General features: G+C 35.4%; 1 protein-coding gene across 1 annotated transcript in view; it reads left to right on the forward strand.

The window, feature by feature from the left end:
* LOC150102982 (aconitate hydratase, mitochondrial-like) overlaps positions 1 to 20531 on the forward strand; it is a 451613-nt gene that overhangs the window by 195066 nt on the left and 236016 nt on the right. Inside the window, exons 10-11 of the mRNA XM_090398314.1 lie at positions 6109 to 6207; positions 18073 to 18177. Coding sequence (XP_090254440.1) covers positions 6109 to 6207; positions 18073 to 18177 — 204 coding nt within the window. The remainder of the gene's footprint in view (positions 1 to 6108; positions 6208 to 18072; positions 18178 to 20531) is intronic.

A 20531-nucleotide genomic window follows, 5' to 3' on the forward strand; every position in this document is an offset into this window, starting at 1 on the left:
AATCACTTTTTAACCTCTGAGTTTGATTTGTGGCTTTTTTTTAGTGACTTTTGAACTTCCTATCCAGTATAGCTCCAAGATCTTTAGTCTCATTTGTTTCACCAAGTATAATCTTACAGCATAATATGGCATTGGATATCACATCACATCACATCACATCAAGTGCCAAGCTTTACAGTCTAACATTGAATTGATAACCATTGTCATTTGCCTATTCTTCCAGCCTGTTCAGATCATCCTGTAAATGCATCCCTGATTATCCTATTTTTGCATCATCAGTAAACTGAACATAAACTGTTAAGCCTTTCCCCAGAATCATTAATATGTAGATTAAACAATAACGTCCTGAAGCACACCATTGGTCACCTTGGATTTGGCAGATTCACTCTCTTTCTTCCTATACATCACTTCCTTATATCTGTCTATCTGATTGCCACCCACTTATCCAAGTAACAGCTTATATTCCACTCCTCATGTGGTATCTATCAAATGCCTTATCATTCCAACAGTATCAAATTGTCTCTATTCCATTATGCAACTAAGCTGTAGCATGATCATAAAATAAACCACGTAACCATGCAGTTCTTTGCAAAGTATAGCTTCTTTGTCAACCCATTTCTGTATGTGAATTTTTACCAAATTGTTTAAAATTTTTACATGTATTCCAGAGATACTGATAGGTTTATAGTTACACATCAGTCTTTTTACTCCCCTTGTGTAATATCATACATTCTTTCCTGAGCTGAGACTCACATTATACAAACATGTCAAGGGGCTAGCAGGCTGTGAGCAATTGGTGAAATTATGGAAAATTCAAGAGGAAACAATAAATGTAAGTTTGACAGTATATTGTGGTAATTTTAAACTGCTTGTTTTATAATTTCTTCGTTTAGTGGCATTTCAAATAATAATGGACTATGAGTCTATGTATAGTGAGGCAAGGTTTTAAAAGCGTATTAGATGAAGAAATTGTTACCATTATATCTACTGAAACTAATTATTTTTTTTAGTATTGTTAAACTGGGTATACTGTTGGTATGTATAACCATAGTTACAAGTGCTACACAGCAGTTAGATAATTTATATTTTAATGACAATAATTCCAGTGGAGAGGTTTTTTTTTTTTTTTTTATGTTGGGCCCATATACAAGAGGTTGGCTGGTCAACCTATAGTACGTTAGTATAGTATATGGGTGATGGGTTATGAAAGGAGAAACTTGTTTACATTTGATTTAAACACCTGCATATTGTATTCCTTGGGAAATATGTCAGGGGGAAGACTGTTCCACAGTACTGTAGTAGCAGGGATGAATGAGGAGGAAAAGAAACTTGCTCTGTGGGTTTTGAGGTGTACTGTAAAAGGATGTTGGGCGGCAGCTGTACGTGTTCCAATGGGTTTAGTACAGGGTGGGAGAATTATTGATGCTGTTTCAGATGAACATTTCCCGTGAAAGTATTTATAGAATATACAGATTGCAGAGACCAAGCGTCTATGTGAAGGTGAGTGGAGCAAGTTGGTGAGGGATGGGTCATTTATTAGTCTAATTGCTCTCCTCTATATTGAGTTAAGCATTTTGAGGGTGCTTTTTGGAGCCCCACTCCAGATGTGAGAGCAGTATTCGAGTGCTGGGCGGATTTGTGACTTGTATAGTGTTAACAGCTGTTTAGGGGTGAAGTAACGTCTTGAGCGAAAGAGAAAACCTAGTTTTTTGGAAGCTGAGGTTGCAATGGTTGTGATGTGTTTATGCCAGGAGAGGCTTGATGTCAAGGTAATTCCGAGAAGTGAAATTTCATCTTGTCTGTGAATTTGAGTGTCATCAAAAACATTGCTGGGGAAAATGGTTCTTTTTTCTGAGAAATTAGACAGAACTTGGTTTTACTAGCATTGAAGTTGACAAGGTTGTCTGAACCCCCATTGGCTTGGAGATCAGAATTAAGGGCAGCAGTGGTTGATGTTCTGTGGGTTGAAGTGAGTTGTGTAGAGTAGGGTTTCTCAAATGAAAAGGTGGAATGTAATGTGCTGTCATCTGCAAAACTGTGTATTGGGTTAGAGGTCAACTGAAGTAGGTCATTGAAATATAGAAGGAAGAGGGTCGGTGAGAGAACTGAACCTTGAGGGACCCCGGCATTAGTTTGGATGGTGAGAGGATAGGGAGCTGTCTACCATCACACATAGCGTGCATCCAGACAGAAAGCTGGCAATCCATCTGCAGAAGTCCTGAGGCAGTCCAAATGATGAGTACAACAATAAAGATAATGAAGAAATGCTAGTCAAGTGATTTAGTAATAGAAATGATATTATTATAAAAATCTCCATGGAGTCAAAGACTCATCGTGGGAGGTCCACTGTTATACACAGTTTATCATACCGTGCCTTAAATGTATTCACTGTCTCTGCACTCACCACACTCTCGGGCAATGCATTCCAATCACTACTCACCATTCTCCATGCAAAAAATCTGCTTCCTTATACAGCTTCCAGGGATGACCTCTTGTTCTCCTGCTATCTTCACCCATTCTGTGCAAAACCTCCCCGACATTAATCTGGTAATAACCTCTTAACAGCTTATATGTCTCGATCATATCCCACCTCCTCCTTCTATCCACCAATTTCTGCAAATTGAATTTTGTCAATCTGTCTTCATATTCTACATTCCAGAGACCAGAAACCACCTTAGTCAGTTGCCTCTGAACTTTTTCCAATGCATTTTAATCTTTTTGAAAACCAGGTGACCAGATATGTGGCCTGATCAAAGCCTTATACAAAGGAACCATAACATCCTTACTTCTACAAATCGGTGTCCTCCTCATCATTCCCATTTTTTTATCTGCTGTGTTGTCTTCACAATTTTAGTAACATGTTCCTGAAATTTTAGGTCTTTGTCTACAATCACTCCCAGATCTGTCTTCTTCTCTACCTCTTTCAAGATATTTCCACCAATTGTGTACTTTATATCCCATCTCTGCTTCCGAAATTTCAAAACCTTGCACTTTGAAACATTGAATTGACATCCCCACTCATTTACCAATTCAGCCAGTGTATTCAAGTCTTCTTGCAAAGCCACAGCATCTGCTCTACTCCTGATAGCTCTCCCCCAACTTTGCATCATCTGCAAACAACTGCAGACCTCTCCAAATATCATTTACATACAAATTAAACAGCAATGGACCCAAAACAGACCCTTGAGGTACACTACTAGTAACTTTCCTCTTCTGGGATATCACTCTTCCATAGACAACTAGCTGGCCAATCTCCACTCCAGCAAACTAATCTACTGTTCAGCCTCATCCATTCTAATTTAATTACCAGCTTGTCATGTGGCAATTTATCAAATGCCTTTGCAAAATCTAAATATACCACTGTATATGCAACACCCTTATCCAACACATTTGTCACTTTATTATAAAAAGTAAACAGATTGCTAAAGCACGATCTTCCTTTAGTAAATCCATGCTGGCCGCCAAAGAGTATTTTTCTGTTGTTAACCCAATTCTGAATCTTAGTCCTAACTAACTTCTCTAATACCAGACACTCAGACTGGTCTATAATTCAAAGCCTTACTCTTATCACCTCCCTTATGAATTGGAACAATTTTACTCTCTTTCCACTCTTTGAACTTGACTAGTGAGAGGACTAATGTTGAAAATATATGCAAACGCTGTTGTTAACTCTCTGGCACATTCCCTCAAAACACGTGAAATAGCATCAAGTCTCGCAGCCTTATTTACATCAGGTATATTCAATTCCTCATATACCTCCTGTTCACTTACTAACAGTTCCTTTCCTACTGCTTTCAAGTTCTGTATGATGTCACATTGACAAGAATGAAATATCTTTATAAATTGCTCATTAAATATCTAAACTATATCTTCCGCAGCGGTTATCATTCCTCTGTTGTCACCAATCAGTCCCATCCTACTATATCATTCTTTCTTCTACTGGCCACATATCAAAAAAACTCTTTAGGATTTTTAGCTAACTTAAGCTAACTGCTGCTCATACTGCATTTTTGCTACCCTTATCAAGCTAGTCACCTTCCTTGCCCTGCTCTTTGTACTTCTCATGCAACTGGTTGTTATAAATACTCATTTTGTGTTTTTTCCATAATACCTTCTTCTTCCAGATTGCATACCTTATCTCTTGATTCGTCCATTTACACCTACTCTATTTAACCTCTTAACCTTCGGAATACACTCTGATATTGCCTCCACCAAATAGTTCTTGAGTATGGCCCAAGCAGCATTGATATCCTTTCCATCCAGTTCCTCTTTCCAATTTATTATCGCAAGCTGTTTCCTGGGCGTAATTACCAGTCTTATAATTCCACATACATCCCTTTCTGTGGAAGATTATTTTCACAGAGATCATTTTTTGTTATTGCAATGATGACTGATCTCTGTGATAATAAATGGCAAAATGATGATTCAACATCCATAAAACGTTTATTGCAGTGCTGTAGTTAACAAGTAAATAATGATTGGTGAAAGTATAATGTTATAAAAAATCTGAAAATCTATTTCCCAAAACGGTGGAATTCATTTCAAAACTGTCCTTTCATGAGTTTATCATTGGCTTAATAGAAGGGTCAAATTTGTTGAAAAGAAAACAAACTTAATCCACAGAGCCCACATATTATTGGAAAATTTTTGAAAGTGTTGATGCTATTGCTGCTGCTGCTGTGTAATTGAAAAGCACTAGAGGTGGTGGTGCCATCTTTATTGTATGTGTTCGTCGTACATGTTGATTAATTTTGACGGTATATATTAGAACACAGACTGATAACTAAATAATTATTTATTGACTTAATGCTGATATTTCACTGTATTATAACCAGCAAAAACAGTTTCACAGTGCACGAGACTACAACAATATGGTGTAACAGTGGGACTAGTTTGAACAATTATAGCAACAACACAGAGACTAAAGTCTTAATTAGATGCCCTCTGTGTTGGAAAAAAAAAAAAAGACAGAGAAAGCAGGTACTAGTTATGTCTTAAGATGACTTCCTGTCTGTCTTTTTTTTTAACATAGAGGGCACCTAATTAGGACTTTAGTTTTTGTGTTGTTGCTCCAATTGTTCAAACTAGTCCCATTGTTACACCATATTGTTGTAGTCTCGTGCACTGTGACAAACTGACAAACTGTTTTTTGTGCTATGAAGATGCTGGTTATAATACCAGCGAAATATCAGCATTAAGTCAATAAATAATTATTTACTTATCAGTCTGTGTTCTAATATATATGCCGTCAAAATTAATCAACATCTTTATTATATATACTGAGAAAAACATCAAGGGGAGAAGAGTATATACCGTATTTTCCGGTGTATAAGACGCACTTTTTTACCTTAAAAATTCATCTTAAAAATGGGGTGCATCTTATATAATGAAGGTAAAGATTGTTTCCTCTTTTCCAAGTCATATGCACTCCCTTTTATGTTCCAAGATCTTTGTAGGCAGTTAATGGTGCAATCAAATTGATGCGTGACCTTCACATGACTTCTAGTGCGTCATTGGCTAAGAACAGGGAGTCCCTATTCAAATTTCATAATATCTTATCTGAGTAATCAGTTACTGATGTTTATCAGTATTGAGTTGACGTGTTGAGATATTTTGTGTTCGGTTTGATATTTCCCCGTAGATTTTAGTGATGGAAAAAAACAGGCAACATTCATATACTTCAAGTTACAAATTGCAGGAAGAACACGGGAATAGGGAAGCTGAAAGACATTTTGGACCTCTGCCTACAGAAAAAGTTTTTTTTAGGTTTTTTCCAGAAAATTGTATTAAATTTCTTGGGTGCATCTTATACACCAGAAAATACGGTATATTTTTTTTATTCTTTAATGTGTGGGTGGGTGGATGTGTTCTTTCAAATGGCTAATTAATTACAGATTATGCTTAATCTAGTGATTAAGCATAATCTGTAATTGTGATTTAATATTTTTTTAGTATTCCTCTTCAGAAGTTTTCTAAAAGGAATTAGAAATTTTTGTTTGTTACAGATATCTGTAAAAGTAAATTTTACATAAGAATTCTAAATGTCAAAGGCTAGAGGATACTGCAAAGTAAAGTAATACAAAGTATTGTTTTCATTTGTTTGTTTAGATGTAATTCTTAAGGTTGCAGGAATACTGACAGTCAAAGGAGGAACAGGTGCCATAGTAGAGTATTTTGGACCTGGTGTGGATTCAGTCTCTTGCACAGGTGAGTTTTGTAGCATTTGCATATTTTCGAAAAATCTCCTGCTCCTTTGGACATAAAATTCATGATCCCAAACTAAGAAGCTTAAAAAAAAAAAGCTTTATCTGAATTTCTTTATGTTTAATAACCATTTAAAAATCCATTAAAAACATTTAAAATCATTCTTGATTTAAAGTACTATGTACAAAAGTGTTAATTTTTTCATTGCATTTATATGGGCATTCTATATACGAAAACATCAATTACCTGATAGGCATTCTTGAGTGTTGTATAGAATATATGATAGTACTATATGATTACGTTTACATTATTACTAATCTGCTATCAGCAATTTTTCTCCAAGTTAGTCTATCACTTGTCAGCACTCCAATATATTCATAATTTTATATACAGGGTGTTCGGGATAAATTTGACAGTTTCGTAAGGAAAAAGAAAATCTTCTTTGTATCTATTAAATTTAATGAATTGACAAAAAAACATTACAGGCAGAGTTAATTACAATACTATCAACAAGATTTACTCAAAATAACCACCATTAGCATCGATCACAGCTTCAATTCTGCTTCGGAACCTCGAACAAGCTGATGCTACAGTCTCCCTGGGAAGGGCCGCAAAAACTGTTTTAATTTTATCCATTAACTGGGCTTTTGTATTACTGGAAGTGCGATTGGTGTCTTTTTCAACTGCGCCCCATACAAAATAATCCATGGGGTTAAGGTCTGGGGAGTTTGGAGGCCAAACATTTGGACTGGTGAAGTCGTAGAAATTTTCAGACAACCATTTTTGACTTTTCCCAGAGGTGTGGCAAGGGGCCGAATCCTGCTGCCATACATACGGCCTACCATTGGCTACCCTTGTTATCCAGGGCTTGACTACAGTTAGCAACTCCACGAACAAAGCCCGAATTCCAATGCCAGGGTTCTTCAACACCTGTTCCTGCAGATTTGCGAGGAATTCTGCTGTACGAACGCAATCAGATCGTCTGCTAGGGATCTTTCTTCTTGCTACATCCTCGTAGTCACCATTGCAAGTCTCTAGTTCATGCCTGATTGTTTTTACTGTATTCAGGGAGCATTGGGCAGCAGTCGTAATATCCTTATTTTGATGGCGGGCACGAATCATCATGATACAAGTTATTCTCTTCCATGATTCAGGTGGGTTCCAGCTATCCATCCTTTCTGACATCTTGTATATGAATGAAGAAGGGTCCAAACTTTTAAATGAAGAGAAGTGTGTGTTAATACATGTAACTTACGGAAAAATATAATTAATTATAAATATGTCAAATTTATCCCGAACACCCTGTATATATATATATATATATTTTTTTTTTTTTTGTAGGGTACTTCTGATTGAATCGGTCTACCTAGATCGTGGGTTTCCTCTGGATCTTTTTCCTGCACTCTTGGCATCAAATGCCTATTTTGCTTACCTTTCCTCTCCCATTATGTTTAAGAGTGACCATACTCACTTTAAGTTAGCTCTGTTCACACGTTCCTGAATTCTAGCACTGTCAGGTTCCTTCCTAATATCTTCATAATGGCAGAATATGATTCTGCCATTATGTTATCTCTTCACTCTTTAAATTTTTCTCAGAACTCTCATGTCTATAATCTCTGATTGATCAGCATAATTGATCAATTAAAGATCATAAAGCAATTAATCAATGACTGTTTAATCATTGATTAACTGCTTTATTTCTAACTGAACTCTCAGATCAATAAGTTAATGGTGTAACTTAATCTTCTGCCAGTGTGATTTTTCTTTCTATGGATACTCCTTATGTTGATGGTGCCTATGTTCAAATTCTTCTGATGATGTGTTTGTTCCAGTGGGCAAAGCAGGGCAAACACTTTTCGGTGTTTGCCTCCTGCTTCTCAAATGGAAACAGTGAAAGCCTTGTTTTGCCAAGCAATGCCACAGCCAGCAAGAAGTTGTATCACGTTCGTTTCTGGTTTATGTGAATACAGTTTGGATGCAAGTCCCAAATTTCCAGTCCACCCACATTCATTCAATACCCACTGAGTATACTGAATGAATGTGGAATGGCTGGAAACTTGGTCCAATCCTTCTCACATTATAGGTGAGGATTGGACATTAGGTCTGAAGCCCAGTTGGTTCTCTGTATACCTTGAAGGTTATTTGGCAGAGAGGTCTCCTCCCTGTTAACTTGTTTTGATGAGTTAACAGGGAGGAGACCTCTCCGCCAAATAACCTTCAAGGTATGCAGAGAACCAACTGGGCTTCAGACCTAATATCCAATACTCATCTATATGTGAGGAGGATTGGACCAAGTTTCCAGCCATTCCCTGAAAATATGACTTTTACTATGGTTTAGCCATCAGCATATCCATAGGGATAGCTCCCATTGATGATACCTTAATGAAGGTCAAAACTAGTCAGTATAGTGACTCTTCCCATAATGCATGGCAATATACACATGTGAAAGGTAGTCATAAATTCTTGATGACCTCCTCATCAAGATTCAGTACTACATGAAAAGTTTACATTATTACTAACTTCCTATCAGTAGTTTTCCTCCAAATTAGTCCTATGTCAAATATTGTCACATCTTGTATTTCAGCCTTCTCAGGCACTTCTAATTGCTTCAAATACATCTTGGGCTTCATCCGTTTCTTTTTCCTCCCATATCGGAATCATATGCCATTTCCCCCCCCCCCCCCCCCCATCTTTCTTTTCTCTTTCTGTTTAAGCGACAATATTGCCTGAGATTAGCTCTGCTCACACATTCATAAAATGCTAACAGTGTCTACTTCCAAATATCTTAATTTTTAATATTGTTTCAGAGTTTCATATCTGTGGTGCCTATTCTTTGATCAGTTATTTCTAAACCACTTAACTTAAACACTATCTTGTGTACTACTACTTTAATATTTTGGCTGATTTCTCTCATGCCATATTAATTGATTCATTTGACTCCTTGCTTTACCAGCTTTGCTTACCCTATTGTTTATTTCCATATGTAATTCTATCTTTATAAAAGGAAATGCACCTAAATAGCTGAAGTATTTTACTTGTTATATGGGTTCTCTATTGGGAATGTAGTTGAAGTTTTTTGTGTTCCTGCCAAATTTTATACCAAATTTGTTATAGCTATTATTCAGTTTAGTTTAAATAATCCTGATACTTGCAGTGGATTTGTTTTGAAATGCAACATCACATGCACAAAGCATAGGGCTAAGTGTGTCATATCTATTAATTCTAATTATTTGCAATATCTTCAATTCTAACTGTGAATTGCTTACAGCTTAAATATAGACTATATATATATATATATATATATAATATAGTATTAATTCAATATATATATATATTGTGGGAGGGCACACTACTCTACTTCGCTAAACACATCTCATCCCTGACACTACACCACTACTACCATATATATATATATATATATATATATATATATATATATATATATATATATATATATATATATATATATATATATATATATATATATATATATATATATACTAGGGGGGATGCCTACGTGTCCCCCCTGAGTTCCAAACTGGTAGGCCGGTTCTCTTTGAATTCTGATGACTCGAAAGGGGGAACTCCCCTTTTGAGTCATCAGAATTCATATATAAACAATATATATATATATATATATTTTCCTCTTTATAATATTCCATTTACTCCATGTAATTGTAGCATTTTGAAAAGCTTATCTCTTGGCACCTTGTTGTATGCTTTTCCAGATCTACAAAACTTGAATATACTTGCAATATTCCCTTGATTTCTTGGCTGTTTGTCTTAAAAGTGAAAATCTGATCTTGACAACTTGTATTTGGTATGAACTTAGCTTGTTCTTTTCCATGTTTCTCTTTCACAATTTTTCTTAGCTTCCTCAAGCAGAAAGAATAAGGAAACTAATGGAAGATAATCTAAAAGAACATCAAGTAGGATTCAGAAGTGGCAAGAGTACTATATACCAAATATTAGTGTTAAGGTTGTTCTTGCCTGCTTTGGTGACATTTTGAAAATGTGGGGCAGCATAGGTCAGAGTGGTTTTATTTGAATCGTATGCAGTGTATAGGAACATGATATACTTATTGTGGAACATCAGTGATAATGCAGAGACTGTTGTATTCAAAAGTAGGATAAAGCGTCTTTATTCTGCTTTCAGAAAGAACAATACTGTTGGTGTTCGTGATGATGGGCGATAGATGGCATTGATGGTAGTAGTGTCACAGTGGAGAATTAAGTAGTAGTGGAGAGGATGAGATGTGTTTAGCAAAGTAGAGTAGAGTGTCCTCCCACGATGAGTCCTTGGACTCCCTGGAGGTGTCATATAATAATAATAATTATAAGGGAGAATATAAAGAAAATGTCAGTTCAAAGTGCAAGAATCGGTGATTTAAGATTTGCTGATAATGTAGTCAGTATTAAAGAAAATGAAGAACTAGGAAAAAACAGTGCTGAAGTTACGTGAAGAAGGAAAGAGATGTGGGTTGATAATGAACATCATCATAACACTAATTACCGGTATAGAACATATTGGTTTGTTACCATCTCATTATCGATCAATATCCTTTTTTGAGGTCTACTCTGCTTTCTCTTCCCTATTGATTTATATTTTAGTATTGGTTTAGGATGTCGGGTGTTCAATCCATGTTTAGGAAAATGGATCGAACATGGCCATTCGATTTACATGTTCAATCCATTTTTGTTTATAATTGTTTAGTTTTTCTTCTATTGATTTTGTTTTTAGTTCTTTTAAAATGTCTTCGTTCCTTTTTTGATCTAATAATGTATATTTTGCAGTTCTCATAAATCTCATTTCACTTGTTTTTATTCTTTATCTTGTTTGTTTATTGCCCAAATTTCACTGCCATATAATAATGTGGGCACTGCTAAAGTATTGTATATTTTCAAGCGTATTTCTTTTTGTACTATATTTGGGTTGAGTGTTCTATTTATCAGGCCTATAATCTGTAAAAATTGTGAAGTTTTTAATTTTATGTCTTTTTCTCCTTCATATGACATTTCACATCCAAGATAACTGAAAGTATTTATCTGTTCTATTATTTTATTATTAATAACTATTTTGCTTCTAACTGGAGTTTGTCCACAAAATGCCATTGTTTTAGTTTTATCTATGGAAATTTTCATTCCAAACTGTTCTACTATAATGTTTAAATTATATATTGCTCTTTGTAAATTGTCTTCCTTATCTGATATTATTACCTGATCATCTGCAAATAATAGAGTATTTATTTTGTTATTCCGGGAAATTTCTATACGTTGATTGTTTAAGGTGTTCCACTGTATTAATATTTCATTAATGTAAATATTGAAAAGTGTTGGAGACAGAGCACATCCCTGTCTTACTCCTTGGTTTATAGATTGTTTTTCAGACAACTTTTCATTTATTTTTATTTTTATTTCATTATCTTTATATATATTCAATATTGCATGTAGTAAAATATTAGGTATATTTATTCTTTGTAATATATCAAACAGTATATATCTTTTTACTTTGTCAAATGCTTTTTCGTAATCTATAAACAAAAGATGAGTTTCAAATTAAATTCTCTTCTTTTTTCTAAAAGTAGTTTTAAACAAAAAGCAGCATCCATTGTAGAGCGTCCTTTTCTAAATCCATTTTGACATTCTAATAATATTTTTGCACTGTATATTTAGTTTTTCATTAAGTATTCTGCTATATATTTTGTAGCATGTATGCAATAAACTAATACCTCTGTAATAAATTTAGTTTAATCCTTTATCCAAATGTGAGCAAACAAAGTTTGTGCCTGAAAGTATCTTCAGGACTGGGGTCAGGTACTCTTACTACCAAAGCTAATATACAATGCAAGCTGTCAAGAATGATGCAGATTATAACAGTAAAATAAAAACTTATTGCAAGATACATTCACATTTGCATGCTGCCTGATTTTCCTGGATACGTAAATGATGTGATAACCAACAAGTGAGGTCTTGTTCACATACTATGCACAAGTCATAATCCCATTGTGCTTTATCCCAAAACAGGATATTTATTAGAAACTTTAGCTCTGGTTACTTTTAAAACAAGAAATCAGTGGTTATCATCACATGACTATTAAAAGACCATAGACTATTCCAGGAATGAAGATTCACATGCTATTAGGATAAATTGCAAGAACTGTGTAACCGTACCTTACATTAAAGGTTTTGGTGATGATGGGACTTGAATGCTTAAGACAACATTCAAACCAATCAGAAAAACAAAGTTCATTTTGTCCTACCATTGACAATTTGTATATATCCTCTCTCACCCAGGAGTTAATACAATCATGTGCACGCACACTCAAGGAACCATATTATTGGTACAGGTAGGCCATATTAGTCACGGTTAGATACAACATAGGGATTATTTAAAAAATTTTATGATATGTTATGGTGAATCAGGAGTATTTGATGTTGACATCAAATATTATTATAAAATCTTCTAGAGAAAATTAAAAATCTCTGACAGGAAACACACACACACACACACACACACTGATTAAGTTGAGAGACTTCCAAACAGGGCACAGTGGTACAGTGCACTGACTAGTTTTGAACAGGAATTACTGCACCAATGTACCTAAATTCTTGGTCATATTCCTACAGAAATATGCAGGAAATTAATATTGGGAGGATTCATCATGCAGGAGGGGCTGTATACAATACATCCAGTCTGCAGAACAATTTCAGTAACCACCTACCACATCCATTCGCTTTTTTTATCAGCATGAAAAACTATTTTGATATTATTCTTATATCTCCAAGGAATTAAGGACTCATCCAGGGAGGCCATACAACATCCACACCAGCTGTTATACTTTTCTTAAACTCATTCACATTAGATGTACTCACTACTTCAATAGGCATTCTGTTTCACTCACTGATGGTTCTATGAGAGAAAAATTTAGGTCTCGCCCATTTCTTAATGTGTGCAAACTTCCACAGATATTCCCTTGTCCTCTCCTCACCATCAATATAGAGAAAAATGTTATCAACTGATATCCTATAGTGTCTTCTCAAAAGCAAGTTTGTAGACATCTATTATTCACCCCTCTTTCTTTTGTCTACTAGTGTCTGTAGTATATATATATATATATACTTTCAATCTGCCTTTGTAATTCTACATTCTGTAATCACAATATCATCTTTGTAACTTCTTTGCAGCCTTTCCACTACTTTATCCATTTGGAACCCAGGGGATGAAATTGGCACTTGGTAGTCCAGGTGCAGTTATATCAAGACATTGTAAAGAGGCGAAATGACTTCCATATCCTTACATGTCAGTGCTCATTGCAATTATCCTATGAATTGTATTTTCAATTTTTGTTATGCAACTTTTGAACTCCAGATATTTTATCAACCATAACTCCAAGATCTTTAGCCTTATAAGTTTCTCCTAGCATAATCCCAAAAATAGAATATGCCATTGGATTATGCTAAAGTGCATAACTTTAGACTTACTAACACTGAGAAGTCATTATTTATCTACTCATGCTTCCAGCCCTATTCAGATTACCCTATAAAAGCTGTTTATTAGTAACATCCCTAATTGCCCAGCCTACGAGGTCTGACACAGAAAAAACGAGACTGTGCCTTTATCTCTTTTTATTTAACAAATTGAGAAAATCAACTATGATCTCCTTCAAAATAATTCCCTTCCGAGTTGACACACAGCTGCATATGATGCTGCTAATGTTCAAAGCGATTCTGCAGATCATTTGCTGAAAGGCTGTTGAAGATCTCCGTCCTTTTTGCTTTCACATCTTCTACTGACAAAAAATGGGTTCCTTTGAGCACTGATTTGATCTTTGTAGGGAGCCAGGTCCAGCGAGTAGGGTGGGTGCTCAAGCACAGTGATGTTATGATTAGCTAAAAACTGCTTCACAGACAAAGTGTTGTAGGCTGGCATGTTGTCCTGGTGCAAAATCCCACTGTTTCTCCACAGTTCTGGTTGTTTCCTTTTCATGCGTTTATGCAGTTTCGTCGAGACTTCAAGGTAATACCGCTGATTTACCGTCTGGCCACTGAGAACCCACTCTGCCATTACAATACCCTGAATATCAAAGAAAACAAACAACATGGCCTTGAATTTTGAATGACTCATGTGTGCTATTTTTTTGGTCTTGAAGATGTTGCTGACTTCCACTGCATTTATTGTCACTTGGTTTCCGGATCATGCATAAATATCCGAGTTTCATCACAAGTAATTATCGAATTCAACAAATCTGGTTCCTCCTTAATGCATTGCAAAAGGTCCAAACACAGTTCCTTGCGACGTTCTTTTTGTTCATCTGACAACATTTTTGAAACCAGTTTTGCACAAACCTTTTTCATGTTCAATTCTTCCATTAAAATGCATCAAACGTTTTCCCTGTCCAAATGAACTTTCTCAGCTACTCAAACACCCAACCTTCTGGCTTTTTGAATCACATCTTGCCCTTTTTTAATGTTGTCATCAATAACTGCTGTGCATGGGCGGCCTGGGCGATCATCTTTTCTGCCTTCCTAAAATTGTTTGTGCCATTCAAAAACATGTGCATGAGACATGCACTCTTCACCATAAGCCTCATTCAATAATTGAAAAGTTTCCATCACAGATTTCTTCAGTTTCACAAGAAACTTGATGTTAACTCGCCTGTTCACTCTTGCACTCCAATATTTTTCTGACCGTGGGTAAGAAAATGCCTATATTTGAACATGCGTCTACTCATACTGAGTAAAGCGATGGAGTTGAGCCTTGTCTCATGGTGACAGATTAGAACATGCTCTATAATCATTTCTTTGTCTCTCCCCTCCCACTCTCCATTTCCAAGCTACAGGGTTAAGCCTTGTTTTTTTTTTGTGTCAGACCTTGTATATTTGCATAATTGGCAAGCAGCCAAACATTTCCTGTTAGGTCTTTCCCAATATTATTAATATATATAGATGAAACAACAATGCAAAGACTGATCCCTTGAATACACCGCTGGTCACCTTAAATCTGGGAGATTCACATCCACCATATACCATTTACTGATACCTGTCTGTCAGCCACCCATTTATCTAACCAAGTAAACAGTTTATATTCCAATCCCATATTCTCTAGTTTATGCAATAGCCTTTAATTTGGTATCCTATCAAATGCCTTAGCAAAGTCCAACAGTATCGTAGTGTATCCATTCTCTTTAGCCAACTCTGCCATAACATTAATATAAAATATAAGGGAATTGCTTAGACATGACCTCTCTTCAGTAAGCCCATGCTGTTCTTTGCAAAGTATATCTTGTTTGTCCACCCACCCATTTCTGTATACAAGTTCTTACCAACTTCTCTAAAATATTTAAAATTACTCCAGAGATACTTATAGGTCAGTAGTTAGACACATCATTCTTTTCACCCCTTGTTCAATTGGATTATCATACATTCTTTCCATTTTGGATCTTTCCTGAGTTATGACTCAACTTACACAAACATGTCAAGGGCCTAATCAGTTTGGCTGAACATTCCTGTAGTAAACGAGCTGATATTCCATCTGTCATAATTGTGGAATTCTTATCCAGGTTATACAATAGCTCTAGCACTTTCTTCTCGTGCATCTCTATCTCTTTATTCAATGTAGTGGTAGCACGGTATACAATGTTATATGCACCAATTTGATGTATTTGAACTACTTCATCTTGTTCTGGTTGTAGGGTACTGTGTACAATAAGTATTCTTCCATATTCATTTTTCTTTTACTTGCAGTGTAATGAGAAAATTCTTTTGGGTTGCTTTTAGCCTGTGCAGCCAATTTTTTTTCATACTCCAACTTAGTTTTCTGTATGATACTTGTACCTTTTCTGGCATATATTTCATAACTTTTCTCGCTCTTCTCATGATATTCCTTCTCCATCATCTTCTTATGGATCTCTTGTTTAATGATTACACATCCATTTCACTCCCATTCTATTTGTGTTTTGAACTCTAGAGACACATTCAGATATCGCATTATTTAAGCATTTTTCAATGCTTCCCATTCAGCACATGATACCATGTAACCAAAAATAGGATTCTCTTTAGTTTTACCTAATTTCCAGATTTGTAGTTCAGCATATATGTCCTGATTGGAACATACACATAGTTGGCTACTTCCCAGGTCAGTAGCGTGGTCACCATCACCAGTTGGTGGCTAGATAGTCACATCCTTAACTGAGACACCTGATGCTATGATCAGACTAACATTTTGTCCTCGAGTTGCTTCTTTCACATGCTGCTTGCGGAAAGTTGTCACGCAGCAGCTGAATAAATTCTCTTTTGTTCTTATCATGAGCTTGCTCAGCTATCCAATCAATATTAGGATAATTTAAGTCACTCATAATAATTACTTGTTTAGTGCTCATCAGGTAATTTGGCAGTGCATTTCTTCATCTCCAGCATCTGAACCTTACAGGCCTGTAACATATATTCCATCATGTTAGCTTGGACTTATAGCCTCAAAATCAGTGCTGCACAGGACGTTATTACCATTATTGATTTCATATGTTTCTGTTCGAACTGAACTCAAGTCATTCGATATCATTAGCAGTCCCCCCCCCCTCCTCTCCTATCTCTTTTGTCATTTTTAAAAATACTATATCTCTTGCTCCCGATTTGAGTCAGGACAACCAACTCTGAGAACCAGGTTTCACTAATGCCAACAATTTTAGGCCTTGTCATATACACCAAAGCAACAAATTCGACTATTTTTTTATGATGCTCCTGACTTTTATGTATAGACATATGTTACCTCCTTGCTTTTTCTTATACTTAAATCTATAGTCTGCTTGTACAATCCTTGTACAAAGGTCAAAATATTTGTTTATAATTAGTTTCAGTTAGTTGTGAACATCATAAAAAAAAAAAAAAAAGATACGAAGAAATTATATACTTGGTTTAATCCTTTATTCAGGTTTAAGCAAACAAGTTTGTGCCAGAACTATTTTCAGGACTGAGGCAACTCGTATAAAGAAGCTAAGACTTCACATCACTTGCCTTAGTATTCCATAATGCAAAGCACATCTCCTTGCTGACATGTATAATACTATGCATTATGGGAGGGGTCACTACCCAGACCAGTTTCGATCTTTATTGAGGTCTCATCAGTTGGACCCAGAGTTAAGTCAGGATACTAAGGTTGAAGTAATGCAGAAGTCATATTTTCATATACAAGTAGCCAAAAGGTATCTCACCTCATTATTAAAATTCTCTGAATTAGAGAAAGTTGATGGGAGTTGTTTAATAATAAGGCATGACACCTTTTAGCTGCTTCAACCTTAGTATCACCTCTGGGTCTGGGTAGTGACCCTTCCCATAATGCATAACATTATACATGTCTGCAAGGAGAAGTGCTTTGCATTATGGAATACTAAAGCAAGTGATGTGAAGTCTTAGCTTTTTTATATGAGTTGCCCCAGACCTGAAAATAGTTCAGGCTCAAACTTGTTTGTTTCTTGGTATCTTTAATGTATCATAAAAAAAAAAAAAATTTATAGGTTGTAAAGCTATATTAGATTAGTATCGCGGATGATGGATTAAAGATTTGATAATATGGAAGCTCTGCTCTGAAGTGCAAAGATGTATTTTTTCATGCCACTACAGATCTCCTGTAAGTAGAGTGGCGATCTTGCACCAAACTATGATAAACCATCTCCTACTTGAAAAGGTAGGTAATGATTTTCAGTAACCCTACTAGTTATTTGTTTTGTTACATGAGTCATAATTAAGTTTCATGATAAAGTTAATGTAAGTATTTATTGAAATAATGTGCTGATTTAAACTTTCATTCTTGTAATTGTACTATATTTTAAATGATGACCTTAATTAAAAGCACTAAGTTTTTCCTTGAATTAGGTATGGGCACTATTTGTAATATGGGTGCAGAAATTGGTGCAACTACATCTGTTTTTCCTTACAACAAAAGAATGAGGGACTACCTCATAGCAACAAACAGAAAAGGTACATTTTTTGTTGACATCTAAAATAGGGTATTTTTGAAATCTCTTAACCTAAAAAAAAAAAAAAGTTGAAATTTGTATTGTATTATATTATAATTGATTCAAAAATCAAGATGTAAGTGGAAGGAGACTTTCTAATAGTAATTAATGATAAAAGTCACATAAAAATTGATTTTGTAGAATTTTCGACTATGTTTCATAGCCATTTTCAATACATTACAGGAAAATAACAACAAAAAAACTGAGAGAGAGAATAATTGAAAGCATGTGATATTATATATATGCTATCAACTGCAGGAGAATAATTCCATCTGCATTAATAGATCAAGAAATGAAATAAAATAAAAATAAATTAGTTAATAAAATATTTTTAAGTTTAAAGAATTACTGTATATGTCAGCGTATAAGACGAGGCCTAAATTTTAGGCTATTTTTAGGTTTTAAGCTTATATCGGTTGTATAAGACAACCCCCAATTTCTTCTTTCTAGTATTAATGCAACATTAGGTACTGTTGTTATATCCATTAATTTTAAAATTTTTAAACATTTTTAAAAATGGTGTGAAATTATGGATAAATAAGTGTGGAACATACGATCAGGTGGTATAATGAAGAAACGCAGTTTATTATTATGGGATATGTTTCATAGTCATTTAACTGAGAATACTAAATGGCTTCTAGAAAAAAATAACACAAAAATTGCTGTTATACCAGGTGGTTTAACTTCTATATTGCAACCACTAGACGCCTGCTTGAACAAACCATTTAAAGATCACATGTGAGAAGAGTGGACTAATTGGATGTTGACTGGCGAAAAATCATTTACAAATGGTGGATCTATGGGCGCTGCATCACTTGATATGTTGTGCAATTTTGTGATCAAAGTATGGACTAAAGTAAAAGTAGAGACTGTAATAAAATCATTTAAAAAGTGTGGTATCTCTAATCTTATGGATGGTACAAAAGATGATCTGTTGTGAGACACTGACGATGAAAACGAAATCGATTCACCGGATTCGAACTGATATCCATATGACGATCATTTAAACAAAATGCTTTTGACCTAATGTCCAATCCTCACGGTCTCATGGTGCACCCTGTTGGGTATCTACCTGGATACTGAACGAATGACGATGGGCTGGCAATTTGGGATTTAGCCGACCAAATTGTATTCTTATTGGTTAAACCAAAATAAAAAATGATGGTACAACATGACAAAATTTCATGCCGGCTGGGGCATCGCCCGGTTAGACAAGGCCCCCGTTGTTTTCGCCAGGGAACCAGGGCGAACAGCGAAAAGTCAGCTATTGGAACAAATCTGAAAACACACCCCAACTCAACATCACCAGAGTTAAAGATCAGTACTATCAACATAAGAAGCCTGAATGGCAAAGAAATGGAGCTAGCTGAGGAATTAGATAAGTACCAGATCGACATAATATGGGTGACTGAAACAAATAAGACAAAAACTGATGAGATCTTTCTGAGCAATAAATACAAAATGTTATATTCAGGCAATGACAATCAAGGAAAAGAAGGAGTAGCCATAGTATTCAACACAAAATACGAGGCTAATCTTCTTGAATGACAGGCAGTCTCAAGAAGAGTGATGTGGGAAAATATGAGAATGGGGATCTGGACAATGAGACTTATTTGTGCCTATTGTCCCACAGAAGGTTCTACTAAGGTAGAAGTGGAGGAATTTTTTGATGCTTTAGAAAAAGCAACTGACACAATGAAAAAGGAAAAGTTGGTCCTTGTTAGGGATCTGAATAGCAGAGTAGGAAATGATTGTGAGACATACAAAAATATTTTGGGAAAATTTGGAGAAAAGAGCAAAGCTAATAATAATGGCAAATACCTGTTGGATTTCTGCTCAGGACATGGACTAGTTATTACTAACACCATGCTCCAACATAAAAATGTGCACAAATTCACATGGAGAAAAGAGGCAAGTAATAAGAAAAGTCTCATTGACTATGTTATTGTTGATAGTGATGTTTTCTCCCTGGTGCAGGACACCAGAGTGTACAGAGGATTTGAAATTGGAAGTGATCACTATTTAGTCTTGAGCTGGATAAAATTGAATTTCATATTGAAAAGAATAACATGTAAGAAAGTTTTAAAGCGAATAAAAGTTGAGCAGCTCTCAGATGTGAACTGTAGACTAACATACACAAAGGTTATTGAAGAAAAAACGAAAGAGTTTGAGAACAGGAACCAAACCTTGGAGATTCGGTGGCAAGCCTTGAAGAAAACCCTGATCGATTCAGCCAGAGAGGCATGTGGTGAGGTTGTCTGCAAGGATAGAAAAATCAGGACTCCATGGCAGACACAGGAAGTTAAAGAGGTAGTG

This window comes from Typopeltis vanoorti, chromosome 9 (assembly GCF_054136105.1).
Source record: "Typopeltis vanoorti isolate ZY-2024b chromosome 9, IOZ_Tvanoo_1.0, whole genome shotgun sequence".
Taxonomy (NCBI): Eukaryota; Metazoa; Arthropoda; class Arachnida; order Uropygi; family Thelyphonidae; genus Typopeltis; species Typopeltis vanoorti.